Here is a 23633-nt window from a genome sequence, read left to right as displayed (position 1 = left end):
ACTGAATGGGGAATTGTGGAGGAGCATTATGTAATAAATGGCTACAGGCCATAAAAAGTTAAAATTCAAAAGCCTGACTTTATTCCCGATGTAATTCTGTCAGTTTCAGTGGTTTGTGCCAGGGCTGTTGTTTTTGAACCTGAATCTGGCTGTTTGGTTTTGAGCTTACAAAAGGAAAGCTGTAATTTGCAGTCTCCAGCGAACAGTAAAGGATGTAGGTCCTATATTTAGATATATAATATATGTTCGGATTTTGGTCAATAGGTAGTATTTTAAAAGTGAATTGGTTAAACTGTTAATGTAAATGGAGAGGATTATGAGAGGTGGGGATTTGTGCGCAGCTCTTGGAAACCGACATCGCAAGTCTGCTGTTTCTCACCCAGATCACTTATTTTATAAGCACCAGGTTTGGCGTACAAATGCTTTCTCTAATCAGGAGCGTTTACGGCTGCCTCGAAGGTACAATTGAGCAGTAACGCCCAGCTAGCCCGGAGCAGCGTTCCTCGCCCGGCCGTGCCCGTCACCGGCCGCGCTGCGGGCGCAGAGCGGCTCCTGGAGCACCGACGGACAGCGGGACCCGAAGCAGCGCGGGCAGAGCCCGTTCCCTCCGGGGAGCAGCCCGGCTTGGGGCAAGCCCGGCAGGGTCCGGTGCCGGCCGCGCTCCCCGCCCCGCCCCGCAGCGCCCGCGGCCCCCGCACTGCACGGGGCTCCCGCCGGCAGCCGGGTCACGTGTGCGGGCCGTAATCCCGGCGAGGGGGTGTCGTTACCGGGGAAGGGGGCGGCGGGAGGAGGGGCTGCCGCCGATGAGGGCTGAAGCCGGGAGCGCGGCCGGCTGCGGGCGTCGGAGCCGCGGGCGCCGCTGCGAGCGAGGCGGGGGCTGCGGCCATGGCCTGGCCCTGCATCAGCCGGGTGTGCTGCTTGGCCCGCTTCTGGAGCCAGCTGGACAAGTCCGACCTCTCCGTGCCGCTCACCATCCACAACTACTCGGACATCGAGGAGCAGGAGGACGGGCCGGCCCAGCGCGGCGGGCCCCCTCCGCGGGGCGGCAGCGCTCGCCCGCCCGCCCCGGCGCGCCGCCCGCGGGACCCCGCCGCCGGGAAGCCGAGCGGCCGCAGGAAGAGCCGGGCGGCCGCGGCCGAAGAGCCCTTCGCGGCGGAGACCCAGTACCGGCGGGACTTCAGAGCCTGGCCCCTCCCGAGGAGGGACGACTTCCCCTGGGTCAGTGCCAGTAGCGGCGGCGGCGGCGGGAGGGACGGGGCCGCCCCCCAGCCCGCCCCGGGACGCGCCGCCTGCGCCCTGCCCGGCGGCGGCGGGAGAGCGGCGGCGGACGGCCCCGAGCAGCTCCGGCCCCGCTCGCAGGCGGACGGCGGCCACACCACTTCCTACAGGTAACCGGGCCCGGCGATCCCCCCGCTCCGCCCCGAGCCGGGGCTGCTCTGCCGCGGGCGGGGGACGCTCCTCCGCAGCGCGGAGCGGGGCGGGGATGCCGGCGGGCGGGCGGCCGCGGCGCGGGGGAGCCGCCACCGAGGGGAGGGCTACGGGGGCTGCCGGCTCGCCGCCGGGCTCAGCCTCTCGCCGACACTGCCTTTGCTTTTGGAAGTGCGGTCCTTAAAAGCGTCTCTTGTGCCCCGGGCGGGTGGCTGGCCTCGGCGGCCCCTGTGCGGAGCAGCGGAGCCGGCCTCAGTGCGCGCAGCTGCCCGCCCCGCGCTCGGGGAGAGGAGGGACACGCCGGGGTGGGATCCATGATGCCATCCATCCCTGGCGCAGCGCTTACCCACCCGCTGCCGGGGGACACCGCGCCTCTGACAGCCGGGGCTACCCGCGTCCCGTCCGTGCCCGACAGCCGCGTCCCTTAGTGCCATCATCCTTTTCCCTTTAAAACTCCTGGAATGCGACATTCCAGGCGAGCCAAATTACAGCCTTAAAAGATTAGTCAGACAAAAAGACATTTGCAAGATATATCCCCTATGTCATCTAATGGGCAATGGAAAAAATTGTCACAAACCACTTGTCTCAGAGCCTTTAAAAATTAAGAGACTTATCTTATTGATGACTTCCTTTCACTCTGAACAGTATGACCGATTACAGATGCTTATTTTCTGGAACAAGCAGTGAGGTGGGATGCACCTAAATCCAACTTTTTGTTCTTATTGGCATCCTCCATGGGAGGAGAGGGATTTTATCTCCTACAATGCTGCTGTTGAATATTGTATCGGTTTCGTGTTATAACCACATGCTCCCTCATAATGATGTGTGGCAGGTTTTAATAAGGTATTTTCTATGAGGTATTCTAACTGATTCACAAGTATTTAGGCACTTATTACCTATTATTATCTACCTAGGAGACATTTCTCTTCATCACTGCAATTCATTAGATTATTTATCACAGTGCTGTTAAGACAAACTGGGGGCCCTGGGGAGGATTACCAGCCTGCACAGCAGTATTGCTTACCCACTCCTCTTGCACAGGCAGCTACCCTGCTCTGTGTGCAGTTAACGTGCAGACTCTGAAAGGATAACTGCAGTGCTAGAATTTATGTGCTATTTTCTCCTTTGGCATATCTCACAGGACAATCACTGAGTAATTACTGGTTTTGAGGCAAAGCACTTTTCAATTTCAAAGCAGTAAAGAATTACTTCAGAGAAACCTGCGTAGAACAAGACTAGCAATATTCATCTTTCAGCAACACATCCATCTCCACCTCGTTGTTGGAGCCTCCCCTGCCTTTTCAGCCTGACTAGAGAGGAAGGCTGCATCAGCCTGCATTAGAGCCACAGCTTTCCTATAGCTGTTCAAGTGCTCAGAGTCACTTCTCTCACCTTCCTTCTCTCTGAGAAGAACAAGAAGTGTACAGATCACAGGACAAAGTACTGGCTGGGGCAACGTACCAACATGCAAACCAAAAATGAATGTTAGAAAAAGTAAGACTTCGAGGTAATTGAGGAACTACTCAGAGCTGAAAGAAGGAGTAGTGCATGACAAGGATGGAGACCCAAGCCAGGGCAGCCATACCAGATAAAGGTTCTCATATAAAACCTTTGAGATGTTTGAAGGCCCAGTAAACAATTGATGCAGACAGAGCTATATAAATCAAGCCACTTTTGCCTTATTCCAGTTATTCCCATGGTTTCTTTACATTGTCACCTGGTACAACATTGCATTTAAATCACCATACCACTGAGCGCACAGGAGTCACAACAAGCAGCAGGAGAAAAGTTCACAGTAGCTTTACAGGCTCCAAGAGTATATTTTCATTTACTTTTTTTTTTTTTTTTTTTTTTTTTTTTAAGACTAAGCATGTACTTGGCAGTTACACCCATTATTAGTTACACTTGGGGTACTGGGTTTGTATTTGCTAGCTTCAGTGATGTTACTCCTGCAGTCTGAAGCAGGGAAGGAGTGATGACAGTACACCCACCTTTGGTAAGCTGAGCACTCACAACCCACAAGGACATTTCCATGAGAACCACTACAGTTCACTCATCTTATTTTCTAAAGGCGGCACTGCAATCTGCAAACATTTGTCCAATATTCAGGCAGTAGCTGAACAGCACCATTAAGGATTGATATTCTTCATGTTCCTCTGTATCAAAGACCATAAACACCCTCCTTGTTTATTAAACTGTCCCTTGGTGGGCGTACACAGCCCCACTGTGCTCTGGCAACAGGAATCTCCCCCACTTCTTGTAGACTGTACTCCCCCAGGGCATCAGGAAAGTCAGATCACCTGTGGTAGAGGCAGAGCAAGGGTGTTTCTCTTACCCATTGTGTCCTGAGGAGGAGGTTGGTGAACCCCATGATGTCTTTGGGGTGGCTGGAAAAAAGGCGAGTGTCCTACAGAGACATGCAGGCAGGGACCACTGCAGCAGGTGGTAGAGAGGAGCAAAGGTATGATAACAGGTTTTTTGTAAGACAGTCTCACTGCCTTGCTAGGAAGAACATTAGGGAGATTCCCTCTTTTCTGCTTGCAGGAGTATCAGCCCTCCCCATGGGTCAGCCCAGTGAGGAGGTGGGGCAGCCCTGAGGACTGAGTTCTCTGCATGGGGAGCTGTGTCCATTCTCCCAAGAAATGAGTCATTTGAGTCCTTTGTGCTCCAGGTGCTTCAGCAGGTTCTGTGCACAGCTGGGTTGGGCACACACCTGAGGCTCTTCCTGGAGTGTGGGCACTGCTGGTCAGTGGCCCCCACCTGTACTTTGTGACTGTGTCAGGTCTCAGCAGCTGCCTGGGCTTGCTTGGTGGGAAAGAGAAATCAAGACTGTCTTGAACAAGACAATGCAGAAGAGTTGGCATTGATACGTCGTCCACTCCATGTATCAATGCCAGTAGTATGGCAGTAGTATGGCAAGTTTCCTTGCTTCACTTTGTAAGGTGTTGGGATTTCTTTAGTTTTTGTAGTTTTTTGGGTTTTTTTTAATTCAGGAATTTTTGACTCTGACAGCCTATTGTGTTTGTTTCTGTGATGCACCCAAGTGTAGTGTTGTGTCCCCAGTAACATTCAGCACTATTTGATGTGTTTTTGTGTATCAGTGCAATGCTCCTCTGAGACTTCATTCCCCACTCTGCTTCAAGCTCAGAAGGAAACACAGCTGCACACGAAACTGTCTGTACATAGTGAAGCTGGTCAGCATGACCTGGCATTTCCCAGAACAAAATAAACCTCTGGGATCAGTGACTGAGACTGGAGGAATCTGTCTATGGCCAGAATAAAGATGAGGGTGGAGGGGATGTTGGAAGAATACCTGTACTCCTGAGGAAGCAAAGATTTTTTGTAGTTTGAAATAGAAACTGAATAAATGGTGGAAGGACAGCACAACTGCCTCCCCTACAAACTATTGCACTGTGTCCCCAGATCTTTGGGCAGCTTCTGTCTCCCTCCAGTCCCTCAATTTTGGCTGGAGTTCTGCAGGGTCTGAATGAAGTCAAACCCAAGGGGGCTGCATCGTGGGAGGCACACAAGGCCAAGGCAAATCGATACAGGCTGCACTTGAAAGGCTGAAATGGGATGTGCTCCAAATGTGAAAAGATCCTGGGCACTGCTGCAGAGGGTTGCAGTACATTACACCTTAGTGATGCTGGAGGAAGCAGAAGAAAGCGCTGAGTGGCCTCTCTGCACCTTCCCAAGGGTTTGTCCTTTGGCGTCATGGAAATGACTTCTCCTTTCAGCAGTAAGTTGCAGGTGCTGTGTACTTTTGGCTTTGCACACAATTAATTGTAGTACTAGGTCTGGATTGCATTTAGCAGACATTCTAGAAATAGAGAAGTGCTTTACTTAGCTCCCTTAACAGAGGATGAGAGAAGCTGGTGCTGTCAGCAGGTATCCCCAGCTGGCTCTGTTCTCTGGATGTCATCTTCTTACCTTGTTAGAAGGCAACAGGGATGAAGGCACAGCCTCTCTGCCAGGGCCAGTGTTGCTGGGAAGAGAACCCTGTTCAAGGCTCAGCTAGACTATAAATCACTACAGACATCAGTTTTCCCTTCAGTAACCTGCAAGCTTTTGGAAAACACTTCAGATATGTTGTAAGTGAGAACATTGCACCAGAGCCGTGAGCAGTTGTTTTGCCTCTTTCCCCCCACCCATCAGCTTTACTTGTATTGGCACATGGGGAACTGCAAATTTCTGCACACAGACACAGTGCAGGCCCCAAGCAGAGCCCAGTCCCTGCCGTTGGGGTCTCCATGACAGGTGTTCTGAGCAGATGTGAGAGCCAAGAGCACCCACCTTGTTTGCTCTTGGGAGGCACAGCAGTGAAGACCAAGCTTGGGTCCTGACATCATGAGAGTTTCCTGCTCACCCAGAGTGAGCCATGTTGTTCTGATGGAAAGAAAGCTCATAAGGACCTGGAGTAATTAAGGGGAAAGATGCCTATTGTGCCATTGCTCATGATTTTTGGGAATAGTAGGTGGAAGGTACCTCAGCAAACTGAATTCCCACCTTCTTGCACAAGCACTCAGCACATGCCATCTTGTGACCATGAAGCAGACATTCCCCCCCAGGAGGGATACTGCAGAATGAAGGGGAATGACACTTTTCCCCATAACTATGGATGCACTCACAGAGAGTGTTACTTGGCTGCCTGTACATTCCTCTGCCTTCAAATAGTGCTTGTGTAGTAAAACAAAGTGAACTGTGATGACTCCTTCACTTTGAAAAGCATCTTGAAAAGCTGTGCAGAAAGCAGAGAAAACACCTGCAGTTGTGTTCAGCAATGTGTGGGATCAGGGCATGCACCCGAGCTGGCAGGGTTAATAGTACTGTGAATGAGGAGCTCCATCCTTGATCCAGCAAGGTCTTTAAAGGCATGCTTATCCTTAATAATAGCAGTAAATCTTTTATAATCAAGGCTTACAGTTATCTTTACATTCTTAAGTATCTCGCTGCTTGGGGAAATTAATACTGAAGCCCTTGATTTTTATGCTATTTAAGAAGTAAGCTTGCTTGGTGCAGACATTGGGATGGATCCAGAGAGACTCACTGTGCACTGCATAGCCTGGCTGGGGCACAGGGGGCTTGGAGGGGCACAGAGGTGTGTGAGGAGATACACAGTGGGGCTGGGAATAGGGGCTCAAGAGAGGGTGTCTGTTGTGCAAGTATGCTGTAAAACTGAAATGTGGGAGCCAAAGACGTTCCTTAAAGTAGGAGGAATTTCCTCCACTCGAAATCCATACAGCCTTAGGTTAGAGTGAAAGAATGGGAAGTAAGTGAATGGCAGAAGTCAAGGCCTTCAGACCTACCCACACATCCCCAGTCACACAGTTCTGATAAAAGGGAAGCAGCTGCCTGTCCTGTCACACCGATGTAAGTGTTCCTTCCTTGGGCATCTGCCTGTGAGCAAAGCAAGCCCCTAAAACTCACCCTAAGATAACAGTTTGAGTCTTAGGGGTTTTGTCTTGTACTTTCATTCAAGTCTTTTGCTGTTGCTTTCCTCATTGTGACCTAAGAACAGCTCCAGGTACTGCCTGACGTTACTGGAGGTGAGAGTTGAGACAGGAAATATCCAGGTGGCTTCTGCTTTCCTCCTCTGTAATTCCTGTGTGCTGGTCTCTCTGTCTTTCTGCTATGTCTTTTCTCTACCCCTCTATTTTTTCCCCTCCTTCAGCCTTTTCCCCATCTCTGTCTTCATGCTGGGCTCTTTGGCTGGATAGGAGAATGGGCAAAATCTGCCCCTGTGACCACTGTCTGAAGAAGCAGTTTAGTGTCTCCATTATCCAGGAGGGCTCCTGACTTTGTTGTGCAGAGCCCTCACTGTGACCATGACTTGCAGCATTTGCAATTCCCTGTTTGCCAGGAGACATCATAGCACTGACAGTGGCCTGTGGAGGACCTGTGGAGGCCAATAAGTGGACTTAGCCTGTCCCTTGGGAGAGCACTGCTGGCTGCCCAGCTCTGCCTGGGCAGACTGGATGCATGGTACTGACAGTGGCCTGTGAAGAGATCTGTTGCAAACAGGGACACATTTCACACCCCACCTCTTCTGCCAAAACCAGTCTGGCTTTCCCAGGGGACATCTAGAGTAGTTTGTACTTTGGAAAGAAAATAACAGACACCTCAAACTGTGCACACAAGTTTCCTTCTAAAGGGAAACTTGGAAGAATGTTCATTATGCTGTTTAATTCTCACTGGTGTGCTGGTATGAGAAGGAAGAGGGGAGAAGAATGAACACAGACTAGGTCAGGCAGCATAGCTTTAAGTTACAGTCAGCTATACAGAATGAGCCTTTTTCTCCAATTCTTAAATAAGAAATGTTATGCAGTGGCTCAGAACTGCCACTGATAATTAATCATGCGAAGCCAACTGTGACATAAAGATGAGGTACTAAAATGAAAACTGTTCTGGCATTGGTGTGTATGACTATCAATGCCAGTGATAAATCTGTATGGAAACAGCAGCCCCAGCACTGCAAACAGCACTGTTGGGATTCCCACTGTCTGCCTCCCTATGCCTAACAGAAGTGCCCTCCACCTTGGTGAAATTAAGAAAACCTTCTAGGCTAGATTTTCACTAGGTCAGTGAAATAAAAAGGGTTTTGCAGACAGCTTTCTCTGCAAAGCAGAGAACATTAGTACAGCACATGAAATGGGGGAAGAGCAGGAGGCAGCACATAGACTGGTCATCGCGTAGTTCACAGCATCCACCAGCTTGAGCTGCAGTAGACACTGTGCTTGGAAGGACAGAAGGACCAATCCCAAACCCATCATTCCCAAATCATGCCCTGAAGTCTGCAAGGCCACATGATGGATGATAGTGGGGATGTTTCTCCTGCCTGGCCCCCTGTCTCAGCTGTTTGACAGCTTGGTACAGGCAGTCCTGCTCACCCAGGGGGGAGGGGGCACATAAACACCAGCTCAGTGGAACAGCTCTCATCAATGCTGGGTTTCATCACAACACCCTGGTAATTAACAGCCAGTGGGGTTTTTTGTTTCTAGCCTATACATTATTTGTACTCCCACTTGCTCCGTCTCTCATCACCACAGGGGTTAAACTATCCCAGCAGGCCACGAGCCTCCCTCTCCACACTGCACTGATTCAAACCTTCCCCTGCAGACACATCCCCACACATTACAAAAGAAATGCCTTTTCTCGGGCTCTATTAACTGATTTTGAGAAAGAGTAAAGAAACAGTTGAAAAAGCAGTGATTTATATGATCAAAGCACCAGGGCAACCCACATGCAAAAAGCTGCTTCTTAATTCTTCCTAGAGTGAGTGTGAGGTAAAGAAACAGCAGTACACAGAAAGCAGCCCTTCCCTTTTGGTCCCTACTGTTTTAAAGTCTGTGTGCTACTCAGGAGGTCTTTCTCTTTCAGAATGGTTTAGTACTTTGAGTACCACTGGGTCATTCCTATCTATGGAGATCAAAAATCTCACATCTAGATTGTAAGAGTGGAGGACAAAACAGAACCTAAAGAGATCCTGGTCACTGAGTTCTGGGCCTGGAGGCTGCTTTCCCTCCACTGCAGGTCCTTGCAGTCCCTAAGTAACCCAACAACTGCTGCTCTCTAGGCACAAGGGGAGGAGGAGAGGGGTGCGGTAGGAAGGATGAAGATTACTGTGTCCAGCAGCAACAGTCAGTCTTTCATGTTCATCCCCAGCAGCGGCTGGATGTCACACTACACAGGGTACAAAGGGGAAGACAGTCACTAATCTTGTCACTTGACATCTTAAACTAAGTAACATTAAAAACAGGTCATTCCTCTTCCCCAGGCTTTGATCAGATTGACTCCACTCATGACTCCAAGACCGATTTCTAGTCAAGTCACCAGACTGATATTTGGGCTCGTGTTCTTTCTGACTCTTGGCTATGCAGCTGGACATGGGAACATGTGTCCTCCAAGCTTAGAGGCAGAGCAAATTTAGTAAGCTAAATTGACCAAAGATTATAATATTCCTTTCTTGTTTTAAGTACCTCAGCTCCCAAAAGGAGCTAAGCTAAGTTGTCTCTCTTTTGCTCTGCCTTCACTTTTGGCTCAGAATTCTGGGTTCCCCCACAGCAAAATCCCAGTTCCAGATCAGAAATGCTGCTGTGGTGGGGGCATGACTGTATCTGCCGTTATGTTTCTGATTCTGTGGGGAGCATTTCCTCAGTGCATGTAGGTGCCTCAAAAATAGTTTCGACTATCCAGACTGAGATGAGAATGGTTTGACTTCCAGCCAAAATGAGGGTCTTGTGATCCAAAAGGACTGTGTTTGGGGGCCTGCCAAATCAGCAAATGATCTGCTATAAAGCATCGAGACAGAGTTGGCTGCACAGGCAGGCAGCACAGTCATTCATTGAAAGCTGGAGACACACTCCACTGCAGCAGGGAGACCAGTCAGCACAAGGATGAATGGTTAAGAATAAATGCTACCAGCATTCTTGAGGAAATCAGGCTTTATGTGGAGCAGCAGGTTCTAGTTCCTAGAAACTGTAGGGATGTAAGTGATGGTTTTGTACCATTTTGCTGGTATTTTGCCCAGTAGCTGTGTCCTCCCTCTGGCTGTGCAGCAGAACAGAGGTCAGATTTAACTCTGCTTTCATTCACATGTGGGATTCCCTGCTGAAAGGTTGCCTTCTTGGGGCATCGCTTGGCCAAAATCACCTTTCTTCAGAAGTGCTGCCTCATCCTGAGGAGTTACAGGAAGGGAGCAGGAATGCCACCAGCAGCACCAGTGGAGGTGTGTGGGCACTCACCTGCAGCCTGGGCAGGCCCAATCAGCGTGGTGCAGAGGAGGCAGAAGGTGGCAGCTCAGGGCAGCAAGAACAAACTGATTTTAAACAAGGTTTGCAATGCACATAGACAGCCCTGACAGGGGCCTGGCTTTGCTTTCCAACAAGCAGCAAATTTCCAACAGCAGAAAATTCTTCCATAGGACATTATCCATAATATACTAAAAGGATCAAATCCAAACTATGCATTCTGAAATAATACTCCACATTTATGCACTTAAAGTTAGATATTTAAAAGAGGGATTTGCAGCTATTATAAATATAGCAAATAGCATGCTTGGGAAAATGAAACTCAGAAAGGCTTTGATCAAAGATAAACTTGACACATTAAAACAAGCCTCAGTCTTACTCCTTGATCCTGTGTATAAGGAGATAGTAAAATGCGGTTATTGAACCATGCCAGGGTATGAAAGTAACATTGTCACATCTCAGTTAGTCACCTCTCCTTTTGCTACAGAAGCTGCCTGAATTGGTTGCCAGAGATACAAACACAGCAGACTTCTGTCTTCCTCTGAACAACAAGACAGCTCAGTTGGCTGCTACTGCAGCATCCAGAAAGTCCTAATGGCAAGGGCATTAGTGAGGCCTGTTTGTGACAAGGGGTGCAGAGAAGCAGAGGGAAACCTGCAGAAGGGAGCTGGCAGCTGAACTAAGCAGGCCCTGCAATGCTGTTCTTTGGTGCTGTCAAAAGGTGTTGCCCCTTTCTCAGTGCAGTCTCTGCTCCCATTTCTCAGATGACCCTTGGCTGACTTATTCTGGGAGCAGCAATGCCTTCTCAGGCATCATGATGCAGATTTAAAGCACTTTCCCCCATTTGAAGGAAAATCATCAGCATCAGCATCTGCCAGCTGAGACGGTGTCTCCCTTTGGATGCATTTCAGAGTGAGCTGCCACAGCTGTGCAGCACAGCACACGCTGGCAAACACCTGCTGCTGAGAGAGCCACAACCAGGGATGGGGACATCAGCGGGTTCTCTGCACCTGTGAGAGCCACACACCAGACCAAGGTGTCTTACAGTGGAATGGCTAACGTGCCAAACTGTTTTTACATTGTAAGTGGTCAGTAGGCTGGCATGCAAAAAGTCACCCTGACTTCTTATCCAGGAGGGAAGTGTCATTGACCTCCAGGAGAGAGCACATTTTGTAGGAAAAAAAGAAAAGTTAAGTCAAGGAATCCAGCTAGCCCAGTCTGTGCCCCATTCCATCTTTTAGTCTGGGTGTTCTGAGAGAAACAGGCTGCTAGGCTTGGTTCTTTTATTCTCTATATGCCTCAGAACAAGTTCAGTCTTGCAAGCTGATTGTATCCCACCTTGCCTTCTGGCTTTGCAACCCCTCTAAGCAGAAATACCCTATGAGAATGTTGTCCTTTACGAGTTCTTCTGTCTTGACACTCTCATTTCAGACAAGAGTATCGCCCATGGACTGGAGCAAAACCATCCAAGCCTATAAAGTCAAAGCAAGGCTTCATTATCCCAGAAGACCATTTTGTTCAAGAGTCAAGCTACAAGGCAGACTTTAAGGTAATTAGCAGTTTTAAAAAATCCTAAAGTCAATGTGAGTAATGCCCAAAGTACCCTTCAGGAACTCCTCTTATTTGATCCCTGTGGTGCATGTAGGATAAAGCCACATCCTCATTGACAGTTGTTTTGTCACTGTCCATTAAATAATGTGGCCATCCCTTGCCTTGAGAAAGGCATGCTAGACAATGTCATACTGTAACTGATCAAAATTCAACCCAGGACAAAGATTTTCAACTGCATGACAGAAAGTTCAAAGTTTACAGTTGCCTCAGTTGTATACCTTATGTACAAGCTGTGTGCCATCGCTTCTGTGTGTAAGGTGCCATTGACACCTTCTGCACTAACTTGGAGCAGTCAGTGTGGACTAGCACTAGGGCTGCAGAGTGAGATTCAGCCTCTGGGCACAGGTGTTTGCCTGGGAGTGTTTGCAGATCACTGCCTAAGGAACAGCACCTGCCCAGAAAGCACAAAACCCCCCATGCTGGTGTGGGCAGAAGCTTTGTGTGCCCCCACTATGAATGTCAAGGAGGACATGGCTGTGATGAACAGACAAGCTGCACAGCTCTGAGACTTTCTTGTGATTTTCCTGTGAGTTTTTACAATTTTTTCTGTGAGTTTCTATACCATCAAAGATAATTTTCTTGTTGTGAAATACATGTGTTACTGAAAATCCCATTGGGAAACAGTCTGTGCTCAGCATTTGCCCTGACAGGGCCCCCACACTCCCCATCCCCAGGAGAAAGGCAAGTGCCCCCTGACAAGGCTCTGTTTTAGCTGCTTTTTGCATTAGACCACCAAAAGAGAACAGCACCTCCCTGCCAACCACAGGAATTGTTCACAGGCTGCCCTGAATGACTCAGAAGGCAGAGCCAGGGCCGGGGCTGAACTCCCCAGCCGCAGTGTGCTGTGCCAGTAGAGGTAACAGCAGCTACTCTAGGGCCACATGTGAAAAGTAAATCTTTGCCTTGGAGGAGGCAAGGAAGAAGTGTTTAATCAGCAGACAGTCAAGTGCCTCCTCCGCAGAGGACTGCTGGCATGCTGCTGCGACAAGGCTCAGGATGGGTATAGCCAGCTCTGCTGAAAGTGGGACAGTGACCTCAGGCAAAACAGAATTTGCAAACCTCACCAAAACTTCCTCCTTGCTCTGAATAGTCTGGGCTGTTTACTGAGGTGCAGTGATGAGGATAGACCCCTAAGCCTTGTATTTAACCCTTAAACCCTGCATTTAACCATTAAACCTTGTATTTGACCCTTGTTAATTTAATTTTGCATTTTGACCCTAGAGAGTCAAAATACAGTGTTTTTCAATTTGTCAAATAGGATGCAAAGAAGGGGGTCCTAGATAAACCCCTGAAGGTCCCTATCCCGGTTCTCGAGGGAGGAAAAGAGAAGACTGGAATCCTAGACACAAACTCATGCTGCCAAGAACGCTGCACTCTGAACTGTGCAAGCAAAGGTCCCACGTCCTGCAGCCCCAGGGCACCATCACAGTCTGTCTAGCAGACAGCATGGCAGAGGTGTAGTCTGGAATGAAGACAGTGCCAAAGAGCCACCAGTCCAAAGAGAAGTCAGACTCTCCCTGGTTCACACCTGGCCATTAGGACTTTCCCTCTTACCTGAAGTCCCTGGCTGTGCCAGACATGTGGGAATCAGGTTAATGGTATGTCCTGATAGCCTGCATGCAGGACTCAGGCTGCTGGTTCTCCCCAGCCACTGAGCTGTGTATACGCTGTTTGTGACATCTCACTTGTTCCTTAGTGTGTCAGATACATCCCCAGAGGAATGGAAACATCAGTAAATGATGAAACCACATTAACCAGAGATCAATAGCTTTCCCTGTTTCCCTATATTCTTTGCCTGTAATTTTGCATTTCTCTCTCTGCTTGGATGGTGCCATCAGCACACCCAGCAGAGCTTTCAACCCTTTCATGTTTAATGGCCAGATTCACCCCAAGTCCTGGGCTGGATGCACATCTACAGCCAGTCCTATATAAACTACTTTGAGTTTTCAGCATTAGGGATGACAGAAGCATCCAGGTGTCCTTCATGCTTCAGTACAACTACAGGGGCTACATATTGCATGAAATTCTGATTCCACACACATCAGAGCAAGCAACCATTATCATCTCTGCCGTTCCTCCAGGTGTGAGAAGTTTACATCCTTATCCAAGTCCTTGCAGTTTAACAGCCTGACATGTCCAGTAACCAGTTTTTCTCTTGGGGTTCTCCAGGTCTGCACCTCTATTCACAGCAGACATAGACTGTGGCTCCTTAAAGCATTACAATGGAACATTTTGATGGAGCTTGGATGGCATTCCCCAAAAGATTAAGGACCAGACACACATCACTGCAATTCCTCTTACTTAAATCCAGCAGTGAATTTGTTGTGATGGTCATAGAGTGTTTGCCAGCAGGGCTCTGTAAAGAGGCAGCTCTTCACCTTGCAGAGGCTGGGTCCAGCCAAAGCCTGCCCAGTCATGGTTGTCCTCATCACACGACACACCTCAAGGTCCAAGGGCTGGGTAACAACCAAGCCCCTCCTCGCTGGCCCAGCATCACCCCTGCCCCTGAATCACCCTTACAGCAATCTCACTGATGCCCAGCCACGGGCTAACACCTGAGTAGTGGCTGCAGGCAGAGCAGATAGATCCTCACAACAACCCAAGGCCCCCAAACTCTCTAGACAGCTGTATCCTGTGTCACACTAATGCTTTTCTCCCTTCCTCACCCCACCAGATCCCAGAGGTGAAGACCAGGTTCTCGCCCAACCCTTCTGCTGTTTTCCAGGCGCCATCACGGATCCTCAACGTGTGAACCTGGACCCTCCTCACACCCAGGCAGCTTAAACGTGGAGTTTCTGTTAAGATGTATCACTATGCAATTTTCATGAGGAGTGTTAAGATCAAAGAACTGGTGTTATCAAAAGCAGCTCCAGTGATTAATGATAGGCACACACACTTTCTGTTAACACAACAAACCGCAAAGCGCTTGGTTCAGAGCTGGCAAAACACGCTGCGAGGAGTGACCTAGTTTTTACAGGAGCAGGTTCATTACTATGCCAGCTGGCGTCACATTAGGAGATTGACTTTGGGCAGCAAAGGCAGGATTGCAGGCAACATCCCTACTCAGAAATACACAGGGTATGAGGGGAAACAATTGCAAACGGGATGGATAATTTTAAACCAAACCAGTTTTATTTAGCAACACCCTCTAACTAGGCCACTGAAAGACAGGGAGTAGTCTGGCTGACTTCTGAGCTTCTCAAGGGGTTTTGGGAGTAGGACCTCAAATGGCATCACCAGAAAGAACATCTTCAAGGGGGCTGGTCTGAACTTCCAGAGTTGCTTTAGAAGCTGGAGAAAGCCAATGTCGTTGAACTCTAAAATAAATCTGGCACGTGCAGTGTCTGGGCTTTAAGGCTGGGGAGCTGGATATTTCCAAAACTGGAGAGCTGACACAGGAGCAAGAGGACTGAACTCCAGGAGACAGCCCTGACAGCAGTGCACCAGACTGGTTTGGAGAGGAGTGCATGGATACAGCCAGGCACCCACCAGACTCCTCCAGAGGATCTAAGATACTTATATAATTTGTACAGCTATTAGGGTGACTGTAAATATTGTACATGGATTTTACCTAAAGCAATTTGTGATCCTTTAATGAAAAGGATATGCTTATACTTTTAATAAATGTTAACTCTTTGCATATGCAAGGTGGAAAATATTGCCTTGAAATTGCTAAATTATCGCCTGTATATTGGTAATGCTAATGCTAGGAACAACCACAAGCGAATGTTACTTAGAAAATCTTCTTAAAGAAAAATGTAATGTAGAATGTAAGCCATCTGTCATTTTTAAGATAGGCCGTTTCAAGTGTCATTGTTCTGAAGCTAATTTTTTTAGACTGCTGTGCATTTAACTTTTGCTGAGGTACACGTGTTTTAAGAAACCATTTTTTTAGCCTTTGTTCATTGGGACTTTACAATTTCTATTTCGATAATTTATGCAATATAACTAGTCTACTGTTTATTTAATGGATTTACTAATTATTTTGCAAAAAAAAATTGAATGACTTTTACTTTATGTTTGCAACACGTGTGTGTTGTCCAGAACAAAGGGAAACTATCCTCAGACTTGAACAGTGATCAGATATTCATTCATCTGAAGTCTGTAATGAAACAGACTTTTAACACAGGAGGATTTTTTCTTAACCTTCTTACTAGCTGAAGTCTAAGACAAATTTAATGAACTTTGGGGATTCTGCAAACACGTATGCATTGCTGATAATTCCCATAAGAACAATTTCTGAGCTGTTGGCATGTGAAGTATACTTGCAATACATGCAGACAGCATCTTCTCACTGTATTATGTGAGAATTTAATGGTGCCATCCCTGTTCACTATCGTGGGACCGAACACAACCACCAGAATAGGGAACACCTGCAGTGAGCTGAATTTGGCTGGGACAAGGGATGGCTCTTCCCACACTCATCCTTGGAGAAACCTGCAGTAATCCCAGTGCTTGCCAAAATAATTTTTCAGGAAATTCATTTTTTCAGGAAATTCATTTAAAGCATTCAAACTGTGCTAAAAGTTTTGCATGTTAGATATTTCTAAGAATTCAATCTGCTTGTTTAATCTCTTTATAATGTTTTTAACAGTTTTGTTTGAACAGTTTAAGTTATTTCAATCCAGGACTTTATTAACAGCAAGGAAAAAAAGTAAAAAGGAAATTGTCTATTATGTGTTCTTAATTGACTGTATTTCTTAAAAAGAATGACCCATGTTTAAACAAATTGGTAATATAATAAGCTTGTATTTTATCAAATGGACTGGATTTAATTTAATAAATTAAAATGTATTTTGGCTATTGGTTCTCCCCCATTTTTGTTGTTGTTGTAAAATACAGCCCTCAGGTATTCACCCTTGCAGTACAATTTGTCACTGCAAGACAGCAGGGCACACTGGACACCAAGTAAGCCATTGGGGATGTATCCAGCAGTCAGTTCCTTACTCCTGGAGCTTTCCCCCAGGCACAGCCCCCAGCAAGGACAGCCTGAAGGCACACTCAGCTGTGGCCCAGCTGCATTCCCTATGAAATGCACAGAGGTTCGATCCACTTTGATGTAGATGCCATGCTCTGAAGAGCCCTTTCTGCAGTACCCACACTCTGCCCTGTTAAATTTCACTTCACTTTCACTCTGTCATCTCACATAAATCACAGGGAAAGCTGATAGCGTTGAATCCTAAAAGAGACCATTGCTTTACAGTTATTCCCAAGAACATTTCAGTCAGTAAAAGTGCTGAAGATACAACCAGCTTCCCTAGACACTGGAATGGCTCTTTAGCTATGCCTCAGAAGACTTCGAGGGGGAAGCCAAAGGCTTACAAGCTGCTGCTCAATGTATGTGAGCAATGAACAAGAAGGAAAAATGAGCAGGTACTGACCACAATAAGGTCCAGAGTGACACCACTGGCTGTCAGTGTCTACATTTTACCTGATTTTGTATGAAAAATGCCTGCCTCAGCCAAATTGAAAGGCATCACATCAAGTTCCTCTGAAGAAGTCAAATCTATGAATTTTGGAAGCTCCAGGGAGTCGTGATGCCAGGATTGCTTCCAACACTGCTCTCACACTAGTATTTGTCTTCCCAATTGCTCTGGGCCCATGTCCAAGTCCCTCAAGGATTTTTGACTGTGAATCACACTGCAAGTAAGGGTTATTTGATAAAGAAATGTCCTTTAAAAAGGAAGGGTTTACACCTGTAACTTTAGAATTTACTACATCTAGGGTAACGCTGAACCCGCTTGTTTTGTTTAATCCTGCTGACACCTGGCCTGTTGGGATGCTGAAGGTGAGTTTTGTGTCAGGGAGGTGAACACCTGCACTGCCACAGGCCCAATATAAGTTTTGGTGTGGGAAACACACCATTGCTCAGGAGAGTTCTTGTTGTGAACTTGCAAAATTCACAAGCAGCACACTACTCATTTGCCCGCTTTCCTAAACTGCACGCTTCTCTCTGCATTGCACTAATTCCTTTGAGAGGGAACAATCACATACAAACCTATCACCTCTACCTTACTCATACCCATTTCCTCTGCCTTGGCCACTGCAGTAATGTCTGATCCTAAGGACCAACCTGGTTTGCCCCAAATGGATTGCCGGTGCCATGGAGCCCAGAAAGGCTGTGGTTACTTCCAGGGCAGGAGGCATTTAGCACTAACACGGGGTTCTGCACCATTTCCAAAAACAACAGCTCGTTAGTCTGTTCACAGACACCGAAGGCTCCTCCCCACAGGGCGGGGAGAACACAGAAGTTCGGTTACTTTGCTTATTCTTTCGGTTCTTGTTCGTGTCAAGTGCCGGTGCCCGGGGCTGGCTGGGGGTGGCGGGGTCTGAGGGGAGGGGGCTGTGGGGGGGGTCCTTGAGAGGTTCCTGTGAGGGGGTCTCTGAGGGGAGGGAGCTGTGAGGGGGTCTCTGAGGGGAATCTCTGAGGGGAGGGAGCTGTGAGGGGGTCTCTGAGGGGAGGGAGGTGTGGACGGGGTCTCTGAGGGGAATCTCCGAGCGGAGGGAGCTGTGGGGGGGTCTCTCTGGGGAGGTCTCCGAGGGGAATCTCTGTCAGGCCCCTGTGAGGGGCTGCCCCGCGCCGGACACGCCGGGTCCCGGGTCCCGCCGCCTCAGGGCACCGAAGCCGTGGAGGAGCCGTGCCCGGCCTGAGGGAGGGAAGGAAGCTGCAGTTAGTGATGAAGGCCTGAAGACATCCGTCTGAGAAAGAAGTAATTTTTTTTTTTTTTTTTTGGGGGGGGGGGGGGGGGGTGTCCATCTTTTTGGGCGGAGGGGGGTTGGCGGTTTTCTTGTCTTTGCCTCTCGCCATCCAGCTTTTATTTGGCAGTAAGTTCAACAAATTTTCCGCAAGTCGAGCCTGTTTTGCCTATGGCAGCAATCAGTACACTGTTGTACCTGTTTTTATGTACTGATTTCGTTGATCTGCCCAGGGCAGTGGTGGCATCCTCAGCTGTAGCAGCACTTAAAAGACACGTAGATGTGGCACTTGTCGACACGGTTAAGGGTGGGCTCGGCAGTGACTATTGTACTTGGTGACTTTAGAGGTGTTTTCCACACTCAGTGATTCTGTGGTACATTATCCTGACCCACATGACCATGTTACTTTCTCCCGAGTTCTGAGTGAGAGCGGCTGGGCGGGGATCTGGCGGCTGGCCAGCCTCAACCCACCTTAATATAGTTCTAAAGTCTTCCACACAAACCAATGACTTGCTATTTAAACAGGCTGCTCTGGAAGATGAAAAGGTTGGAGGAGCTCAACTCCTGGCTTCCCTTCCCCCAGCTTCCAAAACCAGGAGCTTTTAAAATTAATTAGAAAAGGGGAAAATTACCTTTTCCTTCAGATCAATTCCTCAACTACCAAATCTTATCCAGGACTAACTACAACATTCTGAATACACAGAGCACAAAAATATCTGTGGATCTGGAGAAACTTTGAGTCAGAGGTGACAGTCAAGACAATCCTAGCACAGCTAATAAAAGAATTTATTGTAAACATACGTATATTACACAATTATACAGTATAATACAGATAACATGAAGGATTTAAACACTCAGCATTACAAACAGGGGCAATATTCGTAAAGAGATCTGTAACTCTTCAGAAAGCCAGAGAAATATACCGTAACATTTCCACACACCGCACCTGCAGCATTCCACAAACACCTGAAGGGATGTGTGAAATTCCACAACCTCTGTCGTATCTCCAAGCAATTCCCACAGGAACGTCTCACCAAAAAATTTTTCTCCCGCCACTATTCAAAATGCAAAGAACTTGTTGCAACAACGTTTCCTACATCTGAAGAACTAAACAAATGTGTCATTTTCTATCTGCTTTCAACAGTTTTTTTTTCTTCAGCAAACTTTATATACTAATAATATAGCATCTCCTAGGAGAATAACCTGTGGTTGCTCAGAAATGTAGCAATAGATCTCCACTACAAGAAGCCCATTAAGAAGGAGGGGTCTGTACCTGCCTGCCTGAGGGCCAGGTTCAGGACTTTTTCTGAAACTCCATTCCTCACAGAAAAGCAGGACACAGGCAAAGAAGCCACAATTTGCAAACAGATGCCCAAAGATGAGCTCCTGCATCCTCAAAAGCTGCTCTGGGTGTTAAGAATCCCAGAAACAAAGCCTGAAAGAGGCAGGGGCTGGAAATGCATGTGTACAGAGTCACAGAACATGCTGAGTTGGAAGGGACCCACAAGGATCACTGAGTCCAACTCCTGGCCCTGCACAGGTCACCCCAAGTCACACCCCGTGTCTGAGAGCGTCGTCCAAACGCCTCCTGAGCTCAGACAGGTTTGGTGCTGTGCCCACTGCCCTGGGGAGCCTGTTCAGTACCCAACCACCCTCTGGGTGAAGAATCTGTTCCTGATCTTCCACCTAAACCTCCTGTAACTCAGCTTCATGCCATTCCCTCGGGTCATGTCACTGGTCAGGACTGAGGACACTGGTACCTGCCCCTTGGGAGGATGCTGAAGACCACAGTGAGGTCTCCCCTCAGTCTGAACAGACCAACTGACCTCAGCTGCTCTTCCTACAGCTTTCTCCCCAGACTCTTCTCCATCCTCGTGGCCCTCCTTTGGATGCTCTCTAAAGCTTAATGTCTTTTTTTCCATCGTGGCACTCAAAACTGCACAGTACAGGAGGTCATTGCAGATCACAGCACGACTGAGTTTGCCCAAAAGGCTGTTCCCACAGAACCTGCAGGCTGTCAGGATAGTGACAGGGATCTCGAAAATGCCCTTCTCTTTCATGAAGTGTTCAGGGACGCCTGAAAGCAGTACAGACCCCAAGTTCACTACAGCCTACAAAGCAGGGGGCCCGCAGCTCCCCACTACCTGGATTCCTCCCAACTCAACACTGAGCTGAAACATAATCACTGCTGCTCAACTCCACCGCACTGACCTCCGCTGATAAAGTAATGTCAGGGCTTAGCTGTGCCCTTTCCTCTCACGGGCAATCCTGCACTCAGCTCACCCGAACAAGCCAGGATTAGCTTTTGAATCCAGAGCATCTGTAATGTCCTTCCTGGGGGGCATTTAAGTCCTTCTCTGAGTGCTGTTTGGATTTCATCCATTGGTCCCATTTCCTAGGTTCAGGGGTCAGGTTCTGCCACTCTTATATTCAACAGAACTGCAGCTCCCTGTTACCTGTGATGAACTGAGAGGGGCTTTCCTGCAGACCTCAGTTTAAGGTGGAGAAGACAGGTGGCATCCCATCTGAGGTACACAGTGCTTTCTTCAGTTTAACAACTGCATCAAACTTATGCTACACTCCTTCCAAGTCTGAAACCTCTCACTGAAGCATTTTTTTCACAGTTCCTGCACGCTACTGCAGTTACCATTGCCTGTCTTCTAGCCCCAAAAAAAGCACCAAAAGATAACATTCTGCTCCTACCCCAGGCCAAGAAAGATAACTCTAGTTTAATGTTTATAAAAGGCTTTGTATTGTCAAAGCACGGCACCAACAAGAGCGAGGCCTCAGTACACCCCTGTGAGGTAGGTATCCTGCTCCCCATGCTCAGAGACGGGGAAACTGAGGCACAGAGTGATTAAATCAAAGGCCATGCAGCAGATCAGAGACCCAGCTGAGATCAGCGCACTGGAGGTTCTGGCTGTTGGCCCATGCTCCACCCATGACAGCACTGCCAGACAAAACAAGCATGCTGAAAGCACGACAGTCCCACAGGAGTCCCACCAACTTCACAATGGCTTATTCACACTACCAGCAAGGACCCATGGGGCAGGACAAAGGGGTGGTGGATGTGGGGTGGTCAGATGTTGCTGACGAAGCTTTCTTCAGCAAGGTGTTGATAGCCAGGCTGCAGACATGTCTCCCTCACCAGTGGTGTTCCTGAGACAGGTAAGTGCTGGGGTTAGTAGCAGAACTTCTTCCTGCAGTCAGGACATCAGAGGATCTCCCCAAGAGCAGCAAATCTTTGTGTTTTCAATCCTACCAGGCCTCTCTGTGTTGAACAGAACTGAAGCCAAAGCAGTGCTGCTCCCACAGCACCTCACACTTTGGGCTGATACTTGGCGAACAACTGCTACAACGTTATGACTTGTACTACACTGCTGGTTATCTGCCCTCAGCACTCTTCAAACCCTCTGGCAGCCTGGGGAGGCACTCGCTGGGCAAGAGAAGCGTTTCAGCCAGCCCAAGCCCACAAACCCTGAATATTGTCTTTGTTCCTCTCCTTTCCCATGCAGGACAAGTGGTCAGTCAAATCCTTCCAAGCCTGACCGTGGTTTGTTCATCTTGCTTGAGGACGTGCCATCTACCCTTTCCAAGGTGACCAAGAAAGGTGGCACCTGACACCTCCTCTAGAGAGGCAAGGAGTTTGGATAGGTGACACTTAGCTGGGTGAGCTGCTGACAAACCTACCCAGCTGTGTTCTTTCTGTCACATACATCATGCTGAGGCAGGAATGGCTAAATTTGCTGCTGCCATCAGCCTTCTGCTCTCCCAAATTCACACCTAACCCACCCATCTACTCACATGGCCCACCTTGCCGAGCTGCCTTGGACTTTTCCCATATTCAGAGTGCCAAAGCAAGTGCCCTGCTCACTGCATGGGGAAACCAACTCGTATGTAGACTGCATTAAAAACCATAATTTCTCATCTCAAAAACCCGTTCAGTCTCACCAGCAGAGCCGTCTCAGAGGGACCAGGCCTGTGGAGTCTCTCACAGCTAGCAACTCGATGCAAACTGACAATGTTTGTTCAGCCACTGAACATACACTTACCAAGTAAACACTGACATTTAACAACTTGATTTGGAACAGAGCATCATTTTGTTGCATTAAGGTGCATCTTTAGTTGGAGGTAACAATCTAGTAGCCCAATGTTATAAATGTAATAGTGTCCTACAGAAATACTGGATTTGTCAGCCCAACTTCAGTCATAAATCCACCTTTCCTGTAGCACCTTCTCTGCTCTATTTCATTGCTCCTCATTTAGTATCTTCATATGTTTGTTTGTGAGGAAGTCAAGAAAGGGAATATTACAGATGGCTTTGTGAATATTCATCACTGTGATCTCTCTTGGAGTCCTGCAGGGAATGCATCAGAGATGCTATTATAATACACAAAAACCACATGTCCATAAAGCAGCAAGTCAAAAATAACAATCAAAGCAAAAAAAAAGCATATAAGAGCAGGTGTTAAGAGTAATGCAGGGAAAGCATGAAAATACCACAATACAAAAAAAGCCATTCAAATGACTGAGGGGAATCTCTTGGGCACTGGACAGGAAAATCAAATACTAAAGTATGAATTCTTGAACATGTATAGCATACTTGTTGTGCATGTACTTCTATATATAACATGTATACATACTTTTAATATATTATGTAAATATTTATATATTGCATACAAGTGAATATTTAAACTGAGCATTTTCTCATAGGGTTTGGGTTTTTTAAAGCAATTTAAGCTATCCCTAATCATGCTGCTGAACCGAAATCAAAATGTGGCCTAATCATTAGATATTAAAAAAAATTCTTCCCTGTGCAGGTGGTGAGGCCCTGGCACAGGTGCCCAGAGCAGCTGTGGCTGCCCCATCCCTGGAAGTGTCTAAGGCCAGGATGGATGGGGCTTGGAGCCACCTGAGATAGTAGAAGTTGTCCCTGCCCATGGCACGGGTTGGAACAAGATGATCTTTGGGGTCTCTTCCAATACAAATCATTTTATGATTCTATAAAAATCTCTCAGCATTTGAGGCAGAAAAAAGTGTATCAGTAAAATAATGAGATTAATTAGGTTATTTAAGTTCTGGTAGGCCATGGCTAAGTTTTCTACACAGTAACCTGAGATGGACAAGAGTGAGCAGGTCCTTCCAGTGTGG

At 47.9% G+C, this 23633-nt stretch overlaps 2 protein-coding genes across 3 annotated transcripts in view; one reads left to right on the top strand and one right to left on the bottom strand.

Moving 5' to 3' along the window:
• Nucleotides 1-885: 885 nt before the first annotated feature.
• MAP6D1 (MAP6 domain containing 1) lies at nt 886-16460 on the top strand (the record flags this gene model as incomplete). Its single annotated transcript, XM_083869097.1, has 3 exons — nt 886-1388; nt 11607-11724; nt 14461-16460. 3 exons carry the CDS (start codon nt 886-888, stop codon nt 14536-14538), a joined length of 699 nt encoding a protein of 232 aa, XP_083725223.1. The 3' UTR covers nt 14539-16460.
• Nucleotides 16461-19256: 2796 nt separating this feature from the next.
• The window catches only part of YEATS2 (YEATS domain containing 2), a 47489-nt gene continuing 43112 nt past the window's right edge, over nt 19257-23633 (bottom strand). For both annotated transcript variants that reach the window (XM_083868518.1, XM_083868519.1), the window contains one exon: nt 19257-22839. In XM_083868518.1, coding sequence (XP_083724644.1) covers nt 22731-22839 — 109 coding nt within the window. In that variant the 3' untranslated portion in view covers nt 19257-22730. The remainder of the gene's footprint in view (nt 22840-23633) is intronic.

This window comes from Zosterops lateralis, assembly GCF_965231275.1.
Source record: "Zosterops lateralis genome assembly, chromosome: 10".
NCBI classification, from domain to species: Eukaryota; Metazoa; Chordata; class Aves; order Passeriformes; family Zosteropidae; genus Zosterops; species Zosterops lateralis.
Note: the sequence above shows the minus strand (reverse complement) of the source record. Positions and strands in the feature narration are given on the sequence as shown.